Source organism: Molothrus aeneus, chromosome 8, assembly GCF_037042795.1.
Source record: "Molothrus aeneus isolate 106 chromosome 8, BPBGC_Maene_1.0, whole genome shotgun sequence".
Taxonomy (NCBI): Eukaryota; Metazoa; Chordata; class Aves; order Passeriformes; family Icteridae; genus Molothrus; species Molothrus aeneus.
Genome location: NC_089653.1, coordinates 27,986,490 through 28,010,546, shown reverse-complemented (window position 1 = coordinate 28,010,546; position 24,057 = coordinate 27,986,490). Strand labels below are relative to the sequence as shown.

Genomic DNA, 24,057 nt, shown 5'->3' with positions numbered 1-24,057 from the left:
AACAGACAACCATCCATGAACAAGACAATCCTATAACAGCAAAAATGCTGGTTTGCTGTATAGGTTTCACAGCTGCAAAACATAATTTGGTGACACAGCAGTGTATCTATGTCAGGAAACTCCTTTTGGCGGGGACACAGAGAGCACAAAAAATGACAAGGACATGACTCCAGCACACAGGACAGTCTCTCTGCTCACTGCATGCAGGGACAGGGCAAGAATGAGAGCTAGGCCAGCTTTAGGCTTCTTTACAGCCATATTTACAGCCATAAACACTGGATAGATTTATGCACTTTTAATATAACATCAGCTTTTCCCACACCAGTTAGACACTTTACATACAGATCAGTCATGTGTTCAAATTCTCAGAAAAGCTGTTTCTCCAGGTATTATTTTCTCCCCTTTTGTGTGAGACTATGTTTCAGAAGTTTATCCCTAAACCTCCTGGAGAGGCACTCACTTGGCCCTCATTCCTCAGTGAAGAACTCCAGCTGGAGATAGAGAAGCACCCGAGATAAAAACCAGTGATGCAAATGGCAGCTTTAAACATACCTTGGGAAAGCAGGAAAATGCAGATGGACTCAAATGACAAGAGGTTCATGGTGACAAATCTGGAAGGAAAAAAAAAAAAAAAACAGAAACAAAGAGGAGAGGAATAGAAATCCAATTCCCAAAGCCAGATTCTTTACCTGCAGCTAATCATCTTCTTCCTGGGTGTCTCAGGTGATGAGCTCAGAAACATTTCATCTGGGGGGCAAGTAACTCCTACCCTGGGGAGAATGGTGGGGAACAGATAGAAGGGAAAAACATGAAAATGAAAGAATAATAGAAAAGGAAATCTCTCAACATACTCCTCTCTTTTCCCATCCCATCTGGAGAGATCAGCCCTGGTGGGGAGGGAGGGAGGGAGAGCCAGCCCTGCCTGCCCTCCTCTCCATGCCCACGCAGCCCTGCCCTGCCCTCTCCTGTGCACCTCCCTTTCTCAGCTGAGTCCCACCAGGGCACTGTGTGCCTGGGGAAGCCGGTGGAGAGCCCAAGAGAGCTGCACGAGGCTTTCACTGAGCACAGTCCGAGCCACATCCCCCCAAGCCCCCCGTCAGCTCTGGCTGGGACGGCCCCGTTCGGGAGCCCAGCCCAGGGACCCGTCCCTCGAGCAACGCTGCTGCCCTTCCCCGTCCCCTTCCCCATCCCATCCCCAACAACACTCAGCCCCAGGCTCTTTCATGCCTCTGTTTTACAAGGACTGGCTTTCTGGGGAGATGTTTTTATGCATAACAAACTCCAGCAAACTCAATTTTCTGCTCATTTTTCCTTTGAAATCAGCGAGGCTGCCATCACATTGTAGGTAGATTTCAGTGACACTTTCAAGCATGCCCAGATTTAGACCAAATGTAACTGGTAGAACTCTTGGCTTTCTATTTCAAACATGGATATTTATTTTTTCTCCAGATTAAAAGCACTCACTAGACCAGATTCCTGATGGGTCTCTGCCCCTGTCATTGCACAAGCAGATTTTCTTTATGTAGTTAAAGACAAGTAAGTGTGCTTCTTGATAACCAGCTCTATTAGCTGTTTTTCCAGAAAATGGATGGATTTTTTTCAGGAAATACTTGTCTCTGCAGCAAATTATATATCCCTCACATGAGACAAGGCAAGATACCTAAAGCAGGCCATGCTCAGTTACCTGCACAGGTACAAGATGAAGAGAGGATTAAGAAATCCCCTCTGGCATCACCCCACCAGGGATTACAGACACAATCACCCTGTCCTGCAGTGCCAGGTGCACCAAGCATCCCCCTTCAGCAGACTGGACAGATCCCAGGCTTGGCTAAGTAAAGGGAGATCAACACAAAACATGACTTCACTGGGAAAGCCCCACTGTGTGTCCCCCAGGAGCTTCAAGCCCTGCAAATTCCACAGAGGAAAGGTCATTCTTCTGCCATGCCTCAAGGACATTCTTCCTAGGAGCTATTTCCAGGGTGCACATCACCCAGAGCTGGACAGGCCTCTGCCTGCAGCCAGATGTGACAGGTGCTGGGGATTTCACATTGTTTTCACACAAAACATCGAAAGGTCAAGACATTTCGCCAACTTCGTTTTATCTTGGGTTTAAATCAACTAACCTGCAGGATGAATTCTTTGCCCATTAGCCCTGCCAGACTCTCAGCAACAGGAATTGAAAGAAAGCTTCATCATCACCTGCTGCTCATCAGCATTAGCCCAGGATTAGCAGCAGCAACCTTAGCAGCTTTGCTGGGGGGTTGGGGTGGTGAGTGAAGGACATTTTAATTTTATCGTCTCAGCCATTAAGATAGGGAATTTTAACAATGTCTACCTCAATAACGAGTCAAAAATATATATGATGAATATGATGGCAGCTTACTCAAAGCTAAGTAAGATTGTGACCATGTGTAGTGTGTTTGGAGGAGTGACACCAGAGATGGGAAAGGGAGGTAAAGGGAAGAAAAGCTCCTCTTGACAAGTACCTTGCCATTGTGTCTTTCAACATTGCAAAATACCACTCATTTTAATCAGGGAGAAAGCAGGAAACACTGCATATTCCTTAAAACATATTCTTAACAAGCCAAGCAACCTCCTGTCAGTGCTGAGGAATGGCCCCAGCTTGCTGAGGAGAGCTCACTGCCCCGTGCTCATCTGATATTTAGATGTAGGGAGTGAGGGAACCAATCTTCCTGTCTCCTTTTTCAGTCTCTCTCAGCTTGTTTTCCATAAATAAATTTTACTTTTTTCTTCTTGCCAATGGTAGGAGGCAGTAAGCAACTTCTGTTAGGAGCCCCAGACATCCCCTCTGCCCAGCCCCAGGCGTTGATTGGGGGCAGCTCACAGTGGGATCTGAAACTGAAGGGCGAGGAGGAAGACAACAGAGGAAATGTTTAACTTCTCCTTAAAACAAATATCACAAATTTCAGTCTAAAAGTTTTGACAATGTTTTTCTCCAAGGGATAAACAGGGTTAAATTTCTAGAAGACACTCTGCAAAACCAGTTTATTTATTCTCCTCCACCCAGTTCTGCAGCGAGGGAGTTTTGAGAGGCTCTTTCCCCCTGTACAGCAAAGACTCCTGTCCATAAAGAGATCTTGATCTTGCAGCACTGCTTACATGGAGTACTGTCAAAATCAGCATGCTGTAGATCAGATCCTGTACGACCCATGAGTTACAAAATAAAAGGCACTTTTCTGACCTGAGAGCTTTTGCTAAACTTACTGTGCAGTTTATTCTGACAGAAGTGCTTATGCTACTGACTTTGCCCGTGGCTAGAGCACACACTGAAGATGACATGGTTGATACCCCAACACACGGATGAGAAGTGGGACAGAACACACTGCCTGTCCAGCACAGCCCTTGCTCAATAAATGGGGAAATCTGATTGTGCGGACAATTTATCTCACACTGACGCCTCATCTTTACCGTGCAAAATAAACAAAGAGGCTACTCTCATTCCTTTCATGAAGCATCCAGACACATTAAAGGTATCAGTCTTTCCTTGATTATTAACTCGTGATCAAGTTGTTACCGTGTCTTTTGCAGAAAGACGTCTATTACAGACATGAGACACAACCTGCTGGAAAGCCAGCCCTGGCAGGCTCAGCTCTTTCCTCTGGCCACACCCCAAAAGTGCTAGAAACAAAGTAATTAAAGCACGAGAGCACGGGCTGAGTCTGGTTTCCTGGGCGGTGTGGATTATTTTTATTTTACTAACACCCTGTTTATTTATGGAAGAGACTCGCGCCGTGTTCCTGCCGAGCTGCGGCAATCCCCGCACGGAGCTCGGCGTTCCCTGCGGGGGGACCAGAGGCACAGCGGCCGGGACAGGACCTCCTCCTGGGACAGCAGGGTGTCCCCAGCAGGACCGCCCGGCCCGCTGGGAACCAGCCCCAGCCCACCCCAGCAGGGCTCTCCTGGCCCCCATCGCCGCCCCGGGAAGGCTCTCCCGGGCCCCATCGCCCCCGTCCCGCGCCGCGCCGGGCTGCGGAGGCAGCGGCCCGGAGCAGCAGCAGGAGCCGGACAGAGGCTGCCCCCGAACCCCGCCGCACGCCCGGCTCCGCTGAGCGAGCAAACCCCTGCACCTCCGAGCCCCACTCGGCCCCTACCCTCCCAGCCGAGGTTTAGGATGTTCTCGGTTTCAAAGGGTGGGAACAAAGCTCTCCGAGCCGCACTTTACCTGTTCTGGCAGACTGCGCGGCCCCGGTGTACCTGCGGGGTTGTGAGCAGCCTTCTCCCCACCTGGATTTACACCGTGCCCGGCTGTGCCAGCCTCTCCTCCACATCCACCACAGCCTGAACCTAGAACTACGAACTGGGGGGTGGGGAAACAACGCCAGGAACACCCACATTGCTGTAGGTTACATTTAGGAGGAACATCGGTGTATCCGCTCCTCCGATAGGCTCGGGACAGCCCAAACTGTCAGCAGCCCTGGAGCACAGCCAGCAGGCCTGGCAGCAGCATCGAGCAGAACAGACACGCAGTCACCCTGCTCACAGCACTCCAAAGGAGCTTCATTAGCAATCAGGCTTTTTAAATGTTTTTTCTAATGCTTGCTTTTCCACAGAAAACTACTCCTGACCTGTGAGGAGAAGTACCATATTCACACCTACTACGCCTGGAGGAATGATGTAAGGGACCCGTTTTAAAAATTATGTTTTGTTATTATGCTATTATTATTATTATTCTGTGCCAGTACTAGCAGTTGCACAGAACTGAACTCTTTCAGTCAAAGAAGAGCTTGCACACCTCTTCCCACACAAAACCTAAACAACAATCAATAATTTTTGAATTGTACAGGCAAAACATACCCTTGTGTCTACCTCACAGTATACAGTTAGGAACACACCAACTGCTAAATAATAAATAATTGCAGCCAAACCCAGTAAGCAAAGTATACTCAAGTTCCTCCAACAGTGCTTCATAAATTAAAATTATAAGGATAAAAAAAGCCTTGTTGCTTTGCAGTGCTAGGTAATTTTTATTAATTTCCTATTACTTCCCTTTCAAAAGTGCTGTTATTCTAGATTTCCAGTTCACTTTTGAGGGAGGATGTGGACAAGTGAACAAGAGGTGTGGGAGTACTAAATCATCAGTGAGGTGCTTTGCATGAGAGCCAATCTTTGTGCAAGTCACTCTGCTCCCAGGGAGTCAAAGGACACTTGACAAAGCCACAGTCTTGGTTCAGAATCAGGGGCACGAACAGAACTCCAGAAATTCAAGTGCAAGCATTCATCTAATTATTAGTTACTGCAAGAATATGATGCAACAAAAACTAAGAGGCAGGAAAAAAAATCTGAGGCAATCTGAGTGTAATAAAACATTAAGTCAAAGGAAAATATTTTTCAACAATTTTAATCTCAAGATTCTTCCAATCTGCAAAAGCCCAAACTTGAAGTATGTGTTGTAAGTGGACAAAAAGGCTGACCCTGCAGTTTCAATCAGCAAATGTCTACTGTGTTCCACAAAAAGTAATCTGACATTCCTGAATTAGTCAGAAATGACTGCTAATCTCTTAATACTAAAATACTGATAATCTCTTAACAATTTGATTCAGTATTTTTGTCATAGCTGAGACTAGGTCTTTTTTATTATGATGTGAAAACTTGATGGGGTAGAAATCCTGATGATGTAGCTACACAAAAAACAGCTTCAATACAATTCACTTCAAAATAACACTCACAGATGCATATTATACAGCATAAGTGTAAAAAAGGAACTGTGCACATTAAAGTGTTTACTGATTTTAGAGAGAACTATCTGTATGCAGTCCAAGACAACATGCAACCTTTAATGATACTGAAATCAAGGTTATGAAGAAAAATGGTGGTCTAACTTCAGACCAGAAATTAGGCTGAAATATCAGTAATTAAAGAAGATACAGAGTTTTTCAAGTGATATAAATGGTACCAAAGTTAAGTGAGCCTTACAATTACAAGCATTCCAAATGCAAGTCTGCAGAACAGACTCACAATGTAATGGCCATTCCATAAACTTCTGTGCATTCAACAAGAAAATACAAGCAAAATGTTTAGTAGCACATGGTGGCATAAAACAAGAACAGAACAGAAATTTTAGCTTGCAGGTTTGCAATCCTCCAAGTTACATACTTGTATCACAGTAACAACCAAGCATACAGATAAATGCAGGTACTTAGCACAGTTTCTACAAAGTGACTCTCATTTTTTAAGCTGATGCTCTTGATCTTCTAAAAAAGGAACTGCAGCAACTTGGTGGACACAAAAATGAAATGGTGCATGTCAGAGACTTAGTGGTTCAACAGATTTTTCATATCAGTGAATCCATCTGGATTCCCAAACTTGTTTAAAAGGAAGAGTAGGACTTGTTTATGCTTTTCAAGCTGTGGAATAAGCAGAAAGAGTTAGAAGTATACAATTCTGGGGGTTTTTTAATTGCTGATTTCAGATCAGGGTAGATGCTAATAGACAACTCAGCTAAATACCATATTAATTCAATAAATAGATTTAGTTCCTTTCTGTTATAAAGTCTTCTGGAAGGGGAAAAAGCCAACAGAACTGTAGCTGACTTCCCCTTGTCCATGTATAAGTCCCTCCCCCCCCTTTTTTTTCCTGAAGCAGCTTCCTCAAACCAAATTGATTAAATACTCAAATTAAGATTGAGATCACCATCTTAAATTAGGTAAGAGAGAAAAGTGCCACTCCTGAGACTTCAAACACTTGAAAAATGAAGTAAGAGCTGTCTGTGGGGCAAAGTACAGCCTAATGAAGTCTGTGTGCTCTAAACACCGTCCTCCCTCAGCTTCAGGGTGCTCTAATTATTACCATATATAAAAAACCTGAGAACAAGTGTCAGGATACATTTCACTAAACTTCCATGTTTCAGTAGCTATTATTCCCCCTACTCCCATTTGCTTCCTACACAGGGTTTCTTTTGAATTCTGGAAATATAAAAAAGGAAGTATTGCTTGGAGTAAATCTTACTTGCACTTTTAATTCTTTGCAGCAGCAGCTGATCTCACCTTCATTACCTACAAAAACCAGAGTGAATGAGAAAAATACACACATACACATTCCTTCCCTAATTTAAGAGGTGACACGTGGCATTGTCCAAGATTTTTAGAAGGAAAAGTCATTTAGCCACCCCGTGTGCTTACAAGCTCTTCAGAATAAGCAAACTGAAGTAATCAAGCCAAAGTATGTACCTTGATGTTCATTGTGTGAGTTTTTAGCACTGCAGGATGTGACCAAACCCTCCTTTAGCAGTTTGTCAGCTACATTCACATAACCATTGTCCAAGTGCTTCTCCACTGTTACTAAATTAACATTTCCATTAATCCCTTTCACTGTAATTGTGACATGTTGCTTCAATAACAGTTTTTTCAACGTGTCAAGCACTAATGGAGACCACTCAGCTTTCTCTATTCCTGTGGAAAAAGGAAAATCAAGTCTGTTATATAAATAATTCCTTTAAGATATAACTTGAATCATACATATATGCTTTGGAAAATATGATGCTAAACTTTCCTAATATAAATAGCTGAAATTCTAGAGATAATGAACTAAAACCATACTTTCTAAACCAGCTTTTACTGTGCTTACCAATATACTATTTCAGAAGATTGTCATGTTGTTTACCAGAATGAACGCTACTTCCAGAACAGGTAAAAAATGATAATGTTCAAGAAAACCAGTCAGAGGTTTTTGGGATGTGGTTTTTTTGCTTATTTTGGGGTGGTTTTCTTACCTGCAAGTGAACATGTAATAGTCTGAAAAGGCAGCTTTAAATAGGAATCAGTGATTGGCAGCACCTTTGAAAGGGGTAAAGTTTCTGTGTTGCCATAGTCTCCATACAGAACTTTCACTGCAGACTGGGAAGCTTCCAGAACAACAGCTCTGTACCAATTGCCATTACCTGAAAAGTTTGGGACAAGAATGGTCACGTGTGAAGAATCATCTTATAAACACAGTTTATCCCAAGAACAAGAAACTGTAGAGTTTTAAAAGAATTTTTAAATGCTGTGGTAGGTATATTAGAGGCCAAATGACAAGAAGCACAATTAAGAGATCCATAAGCACTTTTAAGTTGGTGTTTTTCCTTTGTCTACAGCAAAAATGAAAGCTGTGTTTTACACTGGCCAAGGAAATGGAAGGACAAACGATTGTCTCACCTGAAAACTGAGCACAACAGGCTTCACCCAGTTTTGGTTGGAAGGGCTGCTTGTTGCAAGATCTACAATAGTCTTCCAGTGAAACCAGCTCCTTAAAGAGCTTCTTTTGACCTACAGGAAAAACCCCACATTCACTAACCACATCTGGGTACAGTGAAGAGCATACTGAAGGCCCTGCTCCCATCTTTGACATTTTTATACTTTCCTACTGCCCAAGATACATTTCTACATGGTTCAGTTCACTACACACAATTTTATTAACTAGCTTGCAACAGTGACTTCTTACTGGTATTAGGAACAATGAACACTTTTTCTTACCTTTATTTGGAAATGGTACAGCATAGAACAAGTCTGGGCTTACAACTTCAGTTACACAGACAGACATGGTTTCATCTACAGCCAGTTCAATTGACTTCCAGTGCCCAAGTGAGGCTGCTAACAGAAATTGTAAGAAAATGCAGTGTTACCACTGTCCTCCAAACATACATATATTTTAAGGAACTGCTATTTTATTTGATATTTATAATAATTTTTTGAATTTCAGACACAACTACCTGCCTTCCCTTCAGGAAGACAAATCTAAATCAAGATAAATAATGCTTACTTTGCTGTTCATAAACTGTTGGCATATAAAAGGCGCTAAAGTAAAAAACAGCTCAGAAAAAAGAAAAGAAGACCTTGAAAAGCAAACATGAGAAAAGTTTTAGTCATAGAAAACTTCTAATTCTCTGATTCCCACAGAGTCAAACAACATTCATTTAAGACACACAGATTTTTAACTTTCTTTTTTTGTCTGTAATGCCACCTGCAGGGCAGTTGGTGTTCAACTGTAAGAACTGACAATATACCCAAAACTATGCATTGATATTAATGGTAGTTAAACAAGAAAATAACAGTTAAAGGCTGGAATACTGAAAATTCTTGTTAAATCTAAAAATTAACATTCCTTTAATTACCTTTCTGGTCAACAGATGTGTTTGGAAAGTCATTTTTATCTTGTAGAACTTCCTTCACAACCAGTTTTTCTGAAGTTAGTATCTCATTGATAATTGTTGGACAATCTGTGGAATTATCAGTAAGCACTACACCTGCCCCATCCTCAGAAAGGGAAGTTACTGTGGCTTGAAGCTCTAAGCCTGAAGTGTACATATGAAATCTTCTTGTAGCTTCTGGATTCCACTTGCTGTTTCCAGGCTTTATACCTAGGAAGTAAGAAACTGTTAAAATATCTTCATTCATTAATATTGACTTTCCTCAACATTATAATTTCATTTAAAAATACTTTAAAAATTTTCTTTAGAGCATACCCTGAAATATCAAGGCTACTTTTACTACCCTAGGGAAACACATTGTCTTTCATCCTGTTAACTGCTCTACCTCTTCCTCCTTTTTTCTGAATGTCCACATTTTCTCAGGACTCCCAAGTTTCATCTTCTATATTTTATGATTCAGCCAAGTAAATCCTTTGCCTCAGCACAAACAACATTATTAAAACTGGTTTTGGATCAGTATAATCAGGCCTTTTTATCAAAGGAGCAGACAAAACCTAAGTGTTTTAAGGGTGGGTGGGCAGGGGAACAGCACAAGACACTTGAACAAAATGAGGTTTCGAGCTCATGTTTCCTGTTTCCATGTTTTTCATTTTTAAACCAAGCAGGCTACACCAGAAAGAAAGAGAAGTTCTGCAGAATTTTGATTACTGTGGAAAAGGAATTTGCAAAACACTGAGAAACAGCAATACAGTGCCAAACTCTTCAGGAGTCAAATGAAAGAGAACTGAAAGGCCAACTAGCTTCACTAAAACACATTAGCTCCATTGCCTGCAAAAGCTTTGAGAAATAAAGTTGCACAAAAGCACTTTTACTCCTAGGAAGGCAACAACCAAAAACCAGTAAGCATTACAGATGAAGCAAACTGAACAAGCTCCCTTTTGACCAATAAAGCAGTAAGCAAAGTCCATGCAGATCACTCCAGAGAACTGCTCAGAGAAGAGAAAGCAAACAAACAAACTCAAAAGAACAGAGTTCTGCACAGCATTCCCTGTCATCACCTCCTTCCCCCAAAGCAGCAAGTTTCTAAATGCAAGAGCTCTTGTAAGAGAAAATAAGATTCACCTGAGAGCCAGCATTTAATTGCTTGAAATGGAAGTTTTAGGAAAGAGGACGAGATCTGTCGGATGTTATCCCGTGGTACATGCTCAGTGTTCCCATAGTCCACAAAGCTCACTCGAACACTTCCATCTGAAGTGACATTTTGCACCACAGCACGGTACCAGTTACCATCCTCTAATTTAAAGATTAAAAAAAAAAATTAATAATTACTTCCCACATTTGCTAAGTCTACCAGCTTTCACTTGTTAGTAAAGTAATACAATTCTCTGCTGTCCTCTACTAATGTGAACTGTCAGCTGATTTTTCATGTTCACCCTATAAAAACATAACTATTTTAGTCTGTTACTTGCCAGAGTAAAAAGCACAGCAAGGATCTCCATTCTCAGGCTCAAAAACATCTGGTGGTGTTTTCTGACAGTATTCAGACAATGCTTTGTTAAGTGAGTTTAGAGCAAGTAACTCTGAAAATTAGAAAAAAAACAAAGATGAGATCAATGAAATGAGCTGACCTGAACTTTATCAATGCTGTTCACTCTACAGTTTACTCATAAATCTTCAAATGTACTCCTTGACTACATAAGCAAAGGAACAAACACCCCTCACTTTTTAAGAGCTGCCCCATATTTTTTGTTTGAATGCCTTTAGCTCCCTCTTCAGCCACTGAATTGTGTCACATTCTTTTTCTAGCATTTAAAATGCCAATGACTATCAGAAGTCTTTATACAGACTTCTGATAGAGAAACAAGATTACTTTTTAACTAATCCAACAGGAAGTAACATCCCAATAGCTGCATTTTCTCATTTTTGTGTTACAATTATTATATGTCTTTAAGTTTTTATAAATTATGAGAGCGTACTAGAAAAGAGCTCCTGTAAATACTGTCTTGGCAACAGGGAACATGTCTCTTGCTTGCTTTTATTACCAGAATCACTAAATCATGAAGGGTGAAAAAGACCCTTCAAGATCATTTAGTCCAACCATCAACCCAGCACCACCACAGTCACCCCAAGTACCACATCCAGATGTCTCTTGCACACTTCCAGAGACAATGACTCTATCCCCTTCCTGAACAACTTATTCCATGCCTGGCCACTATTCCAGTGGAAAAAAAATTAAGTTATCCTTTGGCTAGGTTATGGTAACTCTTTCACTTTCCTCTACTGCTTATCTTCAACATTTTCAGATTTCAATATCACGATCCAATTTCTTGGTCACTCCATTTGTATTCTTAGATTTAAACCTCAGAGGTTTGTGCTGTAAGCTTACTTGACACAGTAGTTCATTAGACCTATAATAAATAACAAACTAGGAAGCAAAGAAACTACCAGAAAGAATTAAGCTGAATAAACTTACCATGGCTGTTTGAAATCTGACAGTAGAATTCTCCAGGATTGTACACTGTACACACTATGACACTGAGTGTTTGGTTAAGAGTTAATTTAATCCACTTGCACATTCTTTTGTTTGTTGTGTCCTCTAGAGAGGACAGAAAAAAGCACAGAATGAAAAGAAATTAAAGTAACTTTTACAGGGAAAAAAAAACCCCATCCCGAATGCTCATTCACATCCTTGAATTTCTTGTTATAAACTGTCCAACAGACTAATTACCAGTGAGAGCCTCTTTGCAGAGTAAAACCAAGAGAAATATGCCAATTCTTTAATGTAATTCTTCATTATCAAAAAGAGCAAGCCATAGATAGCAGGGAAGAGTAATTACATACAGAAATAAAGGCTAGCAGGCAACAGCCTGGGCAAGAGGGGCACTGGGGAACTTTGGTTCCTGGAAACAGGGTAGGGAGCATAGAAAAGGGAAACATCCATCACCAAGAGTACTGGAAACAATCTAAGGAGGAAGAGCAAAAAAGACTACTAGAAAGACTGGTGGCAGAAATTTGCAGTGAATATTATACTCAGGTACCTGAAAGAAACTTATTATTTCACACAAGTCGTAGAATACATCATGGGAACACTAAATCATGGCACTGGAGAACACACTCTGTTTAAAACCTGCATTCAACAGCTCTGGCTCAGTGATGGAAATGACAAAAAGGTGAGAGGTAACCAATAAACCAAGGAAGTACAAAACAGGCCCTTGATGAGGGACACAGATCAAAATGTGTTTAGATATAGCCAGGAAAGTTACTGTTTATTCTAATTTTTTGTAAGATTCCTTACTCTCCTGAACAAAGACAAGGAAAAATTGTGTCCTGGCTACAAGGCCTCTAATGAGAAAGATCAAAATTACTTGAACAGAGACTTGACAAAAAGTTTTCCGTACCAATGGATCAGAAGAGAATACATATGTTTGCCAGACACAGGATGGGAAAAAAAGGAACTTAGCATGCTTCATAAGAGAGAAGCCAGGAATCTTCCCCAAGATTTCAAAGAAATTTAATGTAACTTCAGCAAAAATCTCTTGGAAGCTTTGGTCACTAAATTCAAACAAGACAATTTAAGCATAAACTTGAAGCTTTATAAGCTACTACAGTCAAATTTTCAAGGACGAAGTATGTGGTCTATGTGTAAAATATAGGACAATGAAGATGACAATAGAGCAAACATTATTTGCACTAATGGATAAGGATGTAGGAATAACTAGGTAATAACCAGCCATAACCTACTTCAACTGGAAATTGCAAGACTTCTAACAAGAGTAAAGTACCAACTTCCAAAAGCAGGCAATAACAACTTTGTTAAGAGTGCACACTTGGACACACACACAGACACACAATTCTTTACAGTTAAGTTGCTGTGGATAAACTTTGGACTTGTGAGGGCTAGACTTGATGAGCCAGGCTGAAAAGCTCTCAGAGATAAGAGCTTGCATTGTCTGTACCCACTCTAGAGGAGGTGAACAATGCCAGGGCAGCAAGACATGTTCATACTCACCCTTGGCTTGCTCAACATCACTCCCTCTGGCTGCTGGTAAGGCCATGCTCAGCTCCTCAGCTGCAAAGCCTCCCTCAAGGAGAAGGCTTGATACATTTATTACTGGAGTACCTGAGGCATCTGTAAGCTCCACCACGGATTTAGAACTCTCTTTATCCACTACTTTTACTGTCAACACTTTGTCTTTCACCAGTCTTTTCATGTAGCAAGTACCTTCGGAGGTCCATGCTCCGAAGGGTGGGTTTACACCTAAAAAGTCACATAGTGTGGAAAGGTTCTGAGGTCAGTCCAACTCTCACCAATGTGTGGACAGGTACAGCAACTGCAAGTACATTCTGAAATATCTGTCACATTTTGTAGATATGCCATGACAGTTAAGAATTCTGGAAATAATGCCTACCATCACCTCCATCCTTCCCCATGTTTCAATGTGAGATACTACAGGTGTGGTAGTTATGTAATAGCACTTGTTCTCCCCCTGTCTAGTTTGAAACTGCTAATCATTTACTTCATACCTGCCAGGCTACATCTTATGGCTTGAGCTGGCAAGTCCATCAAGCTTGGAATTATAGGTCGAAGTCTGGTCAGTGGAAGAGAGTCGGAATTACCATAATCCATATAGTCCACCAAAACAGTGTCTTCAGAAGCATAAGCTGTAACAGCAGCACGATACCAAAGGTTGTCTTCTAGAAAGGAAGAGAGATGGAATATCTGAGAGCAGAATGATTTGGTTTTTTGACAGACCAATATAAAAATACATCCATCTCAGTACAGCTCAGGACTACCAGGTGTTGGCTACAGTAGTATTTTGAGAAGCACAGAGCAGCAGCATTCCATAGAATCCCATTTCTTCTGTGCTTCTTTTGGGGATCGAAATTTCAAAGATATACTTATTTCCAATCCTGGGGAAACAGTACTTAGCAACATAAAAACCCACAAACTTTCCATGATCTCTTAATAAGCTATTCTAAATAATCTGAATCCAATGTTAAGAGTTTTCTCAATAAAAGGACATTTTAAAATTGGTACTTTACAGATACAATTTTTCAAATCACTACCTAGCATTACCCACAGCTAAAAATCAGAGATAAATAAACTCTATATAAAACCTTTCTAAACATAATTACAAAATGTATCTTTTGGGTAAGAAATTTAAGCGACATAACTTAGTATTTTCAGTCCATTTTTACCTGTGAACTGGGCACAGCACACATTGCCAGCAGCAGGACGGAAAGATGGAGTACTGGGAATTTTGCCACAGTATTCATTAAGGGATGCTTCAAGCTCAGCAAGTTGACCTGATGTTAAAATACACAGGTTTTGGAACATAGCCTGTCTTGCAATTATTACAGAATAATTAAGCTCAAAGCCTGGAAGAACATCTTATAGTCTGCTGGAGATAATTTCAAATGTTTAACATTGATCAGAGTAGGGCTCTTCAATCATTAACATCCAAGAGAGTCCTCATGTGTGTCTGAGGAATCACAGCAGCAGTGAACAGACAGGGAAAACCAGGGATGGATTTTTTCAGCAAAGGGACAAAGCTGAAGCCAGTGCAAATTAAAAGCAAGCTAGTGGAGGCATGCCAAGAAGAAACCAAGGAAGACAGCTCTTCCAACAACAGGCAAATGAGGAGGTAGGCCACTTCTTCCCAAAGGACAGAGTACAGGTCACCCAGAATTAAAAGGCTGCACATGGACACAGAAGAAACATTCACCTTCCAGCCACTCTCTACCAAAGAGAAAAATGCCATACCAGGCCTTCTACATCCCACTTCCAACCCATCACTTACGGGCACTTTGCATTCGCTGACAAAAAAAGGTGTCTGGACTTTGAATGTGAGAAACCACACCAGAAAATTCTTCTCCAATACTTAAAGAGACAAACTTGGTAATTGAATTAACATTGTGAGAAGAGTCTTCATCTTCAGGTATTTTTTTTTCACCTCCCTTTGAATGGTTTTCTGATACTGCACATAAAAAAGAAAAAAGGTTGCCAATCAAAAGCTACCTGGCTTTGAAAATATAAACATACTGATATAGTTTATTATTTTTATTGATGCTTTGGACTTGGAAGGCTCCTGTCATATTATGAAATTAATGCTCACATAATAATCACTATACAAATGTTTTATACTATTAAAATGTCTATGAGCTAATGTCAGCAGTGACCTGAAGCTCCATTAGCCAATATTTTTAACTTTGAGGTGATGCTAGTGAGCAGCTAGAACATCATGCAGTACAGGAGGAGCTAAAATTCCCAAGTTTAGTTTGGTTTGCTTGCTTACCTCTTGGAGAGTCTACTTTGGCATCACTTCCTGAAGTTAAATGAGACTTCATTTCTAAGGGAACTTTATTTAGGCAGTCTTCTAAAATATAGATCAAGAATAAATGATTTATCACACAAAATCAGCTAGTTTCCCTTCAGAACCATCCTCTGAGCCAGATCTATATTCCTATCACAAGGTGAGCATGTTCTACTTATTTGTTCAGCACTTAATGTTTAAAATGCAAAACAAAGGTAATTTCAGAGTAGCTCAACTACTTGAGTTTTCTGAGCACATTCACAGCTCCAAGACTCTCTGACTTCATAAAATGAGAGAAGCAGTAAGAACCAACATTTACTTGCAATCACTAAAGACTGTGAGCTGAAAAACTGATTATTGCTTTTTAGACACAAGGATTCATAACTTACTTCATTATTTACAACAATGGGTATGTAATGATTTAGTCAAGATGTCTTTGTAAATCTTGGTTTCTCAGCTGAATGCATGAAGCAGCATTCCAAACTTTCAATACCATTATTTTCAAATTAAAACCTCAATACAGGTGTTTCAGCTGCTTATAAAGTCTGGAATGAATGCATGGAACATTTCAAGAATGCAATGACATTTATGTAATCTTCTCTCCAAAAGGTTAGCAGGTTACACATCACTTCAGCACTAGTGTGCTGTGAAGCAACCAAATGTGAAATATGCCCAGCACAATCCTTAATCAGTTGAATTTACAGAGGACTAAAGTGAACCATCCTTTGAGAGACTGCACAGTATTACATGGAGATAAGCTTCCTGCACATGGGCAAGTTTAGCAAGCTAGGAGCATCAACCACCTCATCCCTGAATGTTCTGTGGGCTGCAGATCAATTAAATGAATATGGCCTTGGCACTCCATCGTTCTGTCTGCAGCCAGAGGAAAATGTAACAACAGTCTTCCACATGACAAAAGGTACACCTTGCATGTACTGATCTGCTTTGACAGCCAAACCCAGCTCAACTGAAAATCTGCATTCTGACTCCTCAAAGCTCTTGTGCTTGGCTTGGTTCTCACTGAAGCTTGCTAAGTTAGAAATATAAACATGCTTATAGAGTTCTCCAACTGGATACAGCAATATCCAATGACTGTTCTTTCTTTGGAATACTTAGTGAGCATGTATGAAATATAATGAAAGCTGGTAAAATCCTACATGGAACTAGAAATTGACACTAATTTTTAAAGAGTTAAAAATGTATGAGAAAGAAACAAAATAGTACCAAATTTTCATGCATCTATTAAAACAGAAAAATAAACAAGATGATCCAGAACACACTGAAGTTAATACAATTCTATTGGAAAAGTAACCTTACTAAAATTTAAGGTTATTAAGCTTAGCAAGGTATTTCAGGCATGACATTTTATGGAAAGGTGAAAAAGTAGAATTGAAAAAAAAAAGAAGTCAAGGGAGAGAGGGAGAGGTTGGGAAAGCAGCAAGAGGGAGGAGGGCAAAAGAAAAAAAACAGATGTTATCTTTTACACGTGTTAGGGAGGGGTGTGAACATAAAAGCCTTAATTATGGTGAGTTATTTCACCCACACAACCAAGCACTCACCAGAATCTGGAAGTACAACATCTACAGCAAAACTCAACCTCACTTCCTCCTGCAATATATCACACCAGTTAGTGAACAGTGCCTTCCTTTGAGCTGAGATCATATGAGCACAGCAGATCCAGTCAAGACATAGTCAAAATTGCATGACATACCTTAAGATAAACTCCTGTCTTGGTTTTGCTATGACTTAAACTGTAATCAAAGAAAAATATGTCAGTTTGAAGAACCAAAGACTGACAAGTAGCATTAATAATACAATCTACTTGCAAATAGATAAAAAGCTGTGTTCATCGTATGTGATTTTTGCCAACCCTTATTCCTCATCCACTAAAATGCAGAATTACAAATCTGGTAATATGTAATAATGACAGGCATAAGATAATGCAGTACTAGCTTAAGAATAAGCAACATATTTTACTGTACTAGTGCCTTCCCATGGTCATTTTTGTTGTAGTGGGAGAGATTGTCTTTCTGTGAAGATTATTTGGCAGAACTTTCACAAACTTACTTCTGTTTAAGGGGATCACAAACTACTCTGTGTGCTGGCCAGTCTTTTTTCTGACAGTCTGCAGAGCAATAGTATGTTTGCAGACACTGTGAGCATCTGAGCTTTCCTAAAACAAAAAAAAAAAACCAAACCAAAAAAAAAGACAAGAGCAGTCTGAGTAAAACACGTATTGGAAGGAACAACAACTGTTTAAATAACTGCTCTACAAAACAGCTCCCCTGCAATTCTAAGCACATACAAATAGGTATTTGTGTTGACATACAGCTATCAGAGATTGCTGCCAAATTCCTTCTACATTTAAGGGAAAAAAACCCACCACTTTTGATAAAGAAATGCTCTCTTCTGCTTGTCAGTTCTGTTACTCCAACTATGTTCTGAATAGAATATACTTGTGTCTGAGAGTTAAAAAATTCATCCATTTAAAGACATATTGAGCAAACCTGGTCTGGTTTCACTGATACATGTACTGTATGTCAAGGACAGCAGGCACTTACCAAACAGACCACAACGATGGCAAGTGCCCCCTTTAGGGGGTGGTACTAACAAACTCAAGAAACTCTTATCATAGCAAATAGAAAAAGCACTCTTAGAGGAACATTGCAATTTCTTTGGCTTCCCATTAATCCAATTAGAATGTGACACCTGTGGAAGAAAAACCTCAAGTCATTCTTACTGGAAAAAGTCTGCCCATTAGGGTAGAAATATTCTAATATACAAAAACATAACAAAAGGAGACAAAACTTTTAAGTTCTAGAAAGAGAAATACATGCTGATAACTCCTGCTACCTAGAAATGCTCAGAATACTTGGGGCAACTATAAAGTGAAATAACTCACAGTATTTTCTTTATCAGCTGCAGCTATGCAGTTCTCTCTACCAGTTTTGTCTTCCATAGAACTTCCTAGAAGCAGAAGTATTTGCAAAGGGATCTGATTAACAACACCAACACATGCCTATGTTATGGAATATTTGCAGGAAGAAACAAGGCCCTTGGCTACTCCTACTATTCTGCCAGCCCATTTGAGGGAATGGAGATGCTTGGACCTTGACACACTCTGGAAGTCACTTGTTTTCATTCTGATACCACATTTACTCAATCACGCAATCAGTGGTATTATTAAAACAACACTTTCACCTTCTGTGCTTATCACTCAATACTGAGAAACAAAACACTCTGAAACAAGATACTCTGACTTTCCAGTGAGTGCCTTATAAACCTTGTGGTCTTTCCTGTGAGTTTTTCTTTACCAAACAACTCTTAGAAGACATTCAGCTAAGCCTGCATATCAATATAGCAGGAACTCTGTTTTGAGAAGTGGGCAACTCATCCACCTACAAAGAATTTGTTTCTGGTCTAGGCTACATATACCACTCAAATCTTGTTCCAGTCTGGCAGGCCTGTCCAAGGTCTCCACTGAGACAATATAAAGCTTTCATGGCCTTTTTTCCCACCTGGAAACAAGTAAATCTTGTAAACTCTGCCTGAACTAAAACTCTTGCCTAACACAAAATCAAATTTCATGAACTCTCCAGACCCAGTATGTTTGCACGTAAAGCTAGTTCAGATGTCCCAAAATGAAGCCTTTCCCTCTCCCCAACTTGGAGTAAGAGAACATGGATCAGACAGTAGCAAGGTACTTAAGAGGCAAGAAGAATTGCTGAAGGAACTGCAACTCCCATATATTGCTCCAAATTCTCTAACACTTCAATTATCCTAGTGGGTTTTTTAGATTCTGAGGCATTCCAGCAGGCACAAGTTTGGATAATTAGGAGTTATATTTACAAGCCATACTCATACTGATGATGTGTATCAATAATAAAGCATATACACAACCACAGAAGAATAAAGTCAAGATACCTCTGTCAAGCTTAGGATAAGGTCTCTCTTACTGCACTTGTGCTGTTATTAAAACTTTCTGTACTGTTTCTACATTTGCCAAAAGTACCCTGTATTGTTTGCTTACAAAATATTGGATTTTGTTAAATATTTCAGAAACTCAGCCTCAAAACTGAAAGTTTTTCAACAGTAAGTTTGTACCTGTGACCCTGTTGCTTAAATCTGTATCTGCAACTTTGTTATGTTGAAGATTAAGTGGTTCTGGCATCACGTAAAGGTTGACATTAGAGTATGACCAAAGGTGGCTGTGGGCCAGGTAACTGCAAAAGCACGGATTTAAAGATTAATTCAGGCAGGCACACAAATTAAAGTATTTTTGGGTCATATTCTGAAGATTTATTTAAGCATTCATTTTGGAAGGATAATTCTCTACCATCTATTTCTTTTGTTTGCACAGCAAACCATTTTCTGCACTAAAGAACTCAACAATGAATACTGCAGATTAAATGATGAAAACTCCTTTAGAAGAGGAACACACTGACAAATAGGAGCAGCCATCAACACCTGCATGTGAAGCTCACTGTGTCTCTGGAAGAGACCTCTCTGTACTTTCGTTAAAAAAGTTTGTAGTAATAAAAAGCACAGGCTGCACCCCTGGGTTCCTCATGCCCTGAGGGGAACCACTGCCCCAACAGCGGCTGCTGAGGGGAAGGAAGCAAAGCCCTGGGCTCTGCCGAAATGCATTTTCAGCACCTGCTTTCCTAATGCTAAGATGCACTATAATTGTTTTAAATTAAAAGTATAGGCAAAAACAAACTAAAATGAACCTGCGAATAAAGCACAGTAGTCTAAGCGACACTGCACACCAACTCCACCAGAAAAGTGCTTTCAACAACCGCAATTAAATAAGTGCTATTAAAATTAAGTGATTCTAAAGCGATTTTTAAGTGATTAAAATTAAGCGATTTTAAGTAATCATAATAAAATTAGATAGCCCCGTCCTACGGCCTGCACCCAAGCTCGCACCCCGCCACCTGCGGCCCTCTCTCCCCTCAGCAAAGCGCTCACCCCGGGCCGCCCCCGACTCCTTTCCCGGGGGAAAGCGAAGCTCCCACCCCCTGCCCCTCTCTCGCCTCAGCAAAGCGCTCACCCCGGTCCACCCCTGCCCCTCTCTCTCCCCAGAGGAGCGCTCACCCCGGGCCGCCCCTGCCGCCCCTCGGAGCAGCGCTCACCCCGGGCCGCCGCCTCGCCGTCGGCGCTGCCCCACGCGGGAAGCAGGGCCGGGCGCTCACTCGAGGACCGCCAGCGGGAAGATGAGAAGCAGCGGCCCCCGCAGGCCAGCGACGTCTGCAGGCGCTCCCGGCGGGCCCGAGCCGCTCATTCCGCCCCGCCCAGGTGGGACCCCGGTGCCCAGGGGCGGAGCGGGGCCTGTGCTGCTGCCCGGCCGCCCGCGGTGCCGCCATCGCGGCCGGGGAGGGGCGGCCTGCGGTGCCTTGTACTGGACCGGGTTATTCCAAGCCCTGACCTGGCCTTGAACACTTCCAGGGATGGGGCATGGGGCATCCACACCTTCTCTAGGTAATCTTGTGTCAGGGCCTCACTACCCGCACAGCAAAGGATTTCTTCCCAACATCTAATGTAAACCCATCCTCTCTCAGTTTGAAGCCATTCCCCCATGTGCAGTCACTAAATGCCCTTGTAAAAAGTCCCTCTTCAGCTCTCTTGTACCTTTAGGTTCTGGAAGGTGCTCTGAGGTCTTCCCCGAGACTCCTCCAGGATGAACAGCCCCAGTTCCCAACCTGACCTCATAGCAGAGGTGCTCCAGGCCTCTGAGCATCTTTGTGAATTATTCATGGTTGAACCAGTAACCCCAATTTATTTGATACAAATTCAGAAAATGGCTGTGAGAGCTATGCAAAAAGCTGAAATTTGATACATAAAATTGATGCATTTGTATTTTAAAGTATTTGAATTTTGCCCTGCAGCCAAGAACATAAATCACTTCATTTCCCATTTCTAACCTATTCTCATTTCCCTTTGTCCTTTTTCCTCTTTCTTTTCTATACAAGGTGTTTTCCCCTTTTCTTCAACTTTTGTCTCCCACCTCCATGTCTCCATCTTCATGGGAAAATATACTTCATCCTCAAGACTGCTGCAGTTTTATGCTACTACTCAGACATGATCTCAGGTGTTCTCAGTGCTGTGCAATTAAGCTTTCACCAAAAAATAAATTAATCTGATCTATTTTAGTGCCTACATTGTTGTACTTATTATTAACGTGTATAAAATCAGTGATGGATTTTATTGTTACATGTTCTGTACAGCAGGGAATAATTATCTCTGTTCACAGAGAGGTAGCTGAAGCATAGCTATTTTGCCTTAAGTCATTTGGCATCTGGCTGTGACAGCGTTTCAGTCTAAATTATCTGTATTTAAGTCTAGGATCCTGTCTGCCAAACTAAGCATTCTCAAAAGAAGTGAACAACACATCTGAGGGCTGCTGAGTTTTTCTCTCAGTGGTTAAGATACCACCTAATAAAGTCAGAGGAAAGACTCTTCCTGGCTCACATGAACCTCCAGCCTGAGCAAAGCTGAATGGATCAGAGGCTGCCCTTACAACAAGAAGGAAAACTAGGTAGGAATTGGTGGGATTTCAAGAAACCCACATGCCAAATTGTTCAGTATTGCATATCAGAGTAGGCACACACCTTTATGTGGGAGATTGTGGGGAGACAGGGTGATCATGGTCACACAGCCTTCATCATCTCCTTGCCCCTTGTTCCTCTGCCCCAAGATTAGCCCAGTAATCCTCATGCCTAGGAAGAACTAATACCAGGTAGGCACTAAGAAATACTTCTCTGTCATTCAAAACTCTCTCAAAAAAAAAAAAAAATTAGGCTTTCTTTATAGCTTAAAACATCTAGACAAGATGATCCAGCACCCTGTCCAGCTGAATCTTAAAATTGTCCAGCACTGGGGATCCACCATTTCTTTGGGGAGATTATTGCAATGTCTGTTTATTCTTAATGTGAAACATTTTACTCCTTTGGTCCTTTGACACCACTGGTCTCAGAGGAGTGTGGGGTATCACTCAGCACATCTGCTGTTTGAGCCACCTCATTGTTCTCCCTTTAGCTGAAGGAGAAAAAATAGCTTTGTAAGCCCTTTCAGAGGGCAAAGCAATAGAAATACTCTGGATAATTAACAAATGTCATCTAGAAACTGAGCAATCAGATGAACATTTCCTTTCCTTTTTCTTATATAATAAAGCATAAGCCAAAAGCCAGAACTACAACCTTTTGAATATGTGGGCCAAATTCTGCTTCTGCCTCTGCAATGCAGAGCTTGTCTGCAGCAGACAAGTCTGTTGTGTAGGACTGTCTGTCTTTCAGATGGCAAGTTTTCTCACTCAGGAATTGTTTTCCTTAGCATTTGTACATGCTAAATAAGAGCTATGGCTGGCTAATTAAGAGGTCCAGTAATTCATTTTGATTTAACATCATGTAAAAGTGGTTTGGGGAAGGACTCTGTGACCTGTCACTATCATTCCCTAAGTATCTGTGGCCACCTCCTGGGGATATACTCTTCACATGAAAATGTGGCTTAAGCACAGGTATTATAAGAGTCAGAACTCTCAGCATCAGTTCTGGGACTAGAGCTATGGGGAGTCCAGCTGAGTACAAAAAAGTCCTTTTCTTCTGCCTTTAAGGAAGAACTGCACTAACCAGGCTCTATTTTCTTAACCTGATTTTAATCCTTCTCTAAAAAATGCCCAGAGTAAAAGGCAAAAATCAGATTAAATTTTGCCAGGTCTGTTGGAACACACTAAACACATACAGGTAACATCAGTGGGACTGCAGACAAAGTGTACAGCAAGGTAAAAGCACAAATCTTAAAAAGACTGGGGCCAGAGTATACTAATGTCTCTGTCTTTAAACAACTAGAAAACCAAATAAGAAAAGAAGCATTTGGGTACTGAAGTGACTGTGTTACAGAGCAGCAGTATGAATTTTGCAGCTCAGCTGCAGAACAGCAGCAGTGGTGGCAAAGAACCCTTTCTGAAAGCAAAGCTTAGACTTGTGCTGCATGGCAATTAGCAAGTGAGTGTTGCATGGCACTGCTTTCTGAAAAAAGACAATTTTTACTTATTTCTGTTCCACACCTGATTTTTTATGTATTTTTAGAGAGATGGAATGCACAGTATAATTTAAGCAAATCAAGGGCTAGACATTTGCCTTTAAAGTGTTATTTGGAGGTTAAAGTTGAGGGCATGAGTGTTCTCTGCAACCTACTTCCATTTGTGCTTTCAAATTAATGTTTTTAAAGATATATGACTGACTCCTTTGCTGCTTAGAGGTGATGGCTAGGACATTGCTTACTTACCTGAAGCAGTATTAGGTTTCCCAGAATAATGGACACTGAAAGATTTATAGTTATTATGGCACTGAAAGGTTATTCCAAGCCCAATCCAGATTGATTTTTTTCTACGATTCCACTGTTCTTTTTAAGGATCAGTTAAAATGTTTTGTCCTGGTTTCGGCTGGGATAGAGTTAATTTTCTTCCTAGGAGCTGGTACAGAGCTGTGCTTTGGATTTAGGATGGATTTAGAACAATGTTGATAACACACTAATGTTTTTAGTTTTTTCTGAACAGTGTTTACACTATTGTCAAGGACCTTTCAGCTTCTCATGCCC

The 24,057-nt window shown here is 41.0% G+C and overlaps 1 protein-coding gene across 1 annotated transcript; it reads right to left on the bottom strand.

The window, feature by feature from the left end:
- Nucleotides 1–6,900: 6,900 nt before the first annotated feature.
- Nucleotides 6,901–20,825, bottom strand: TDRD1 (tudor domain containing 1). The gene is given in 22 exon segments (XM_066555166.1): nucleotides 6,901–7,013; nucleotides 7,188–7,409; nucleotides 7,730–7,897; nucleotides 8,154–8,264; nucleotides 8,472–8,588; nucleotides 9,110–9,355; nucleotides 10,268–10,438; nucleotides 10,615–10,725; nucleotides 11,619–11,741; nucleotides 13,155–13,403; nucleotides 13,670–13,840; nucleotides 14,345–14,452; nucleotides 14,947–15,123; nucleotides 15,442–15,519; nucleotides 17,019–17,067; nucleotides 17,171–17,210; nucleotides 17,527–17,632; nucleotides 18,021–18,168; nucleotides 18,362–18,426; nucleotides 19,564–19,682; nucleotides 20,595–20,626; nucleotides 20,628–20,825. Coding segments are annotated over 22 exon segments (2,922 nt in total).
- Between the last annotated feature and the right edge of the window lie 3,232 nt (nucleotides 20,826–24,057).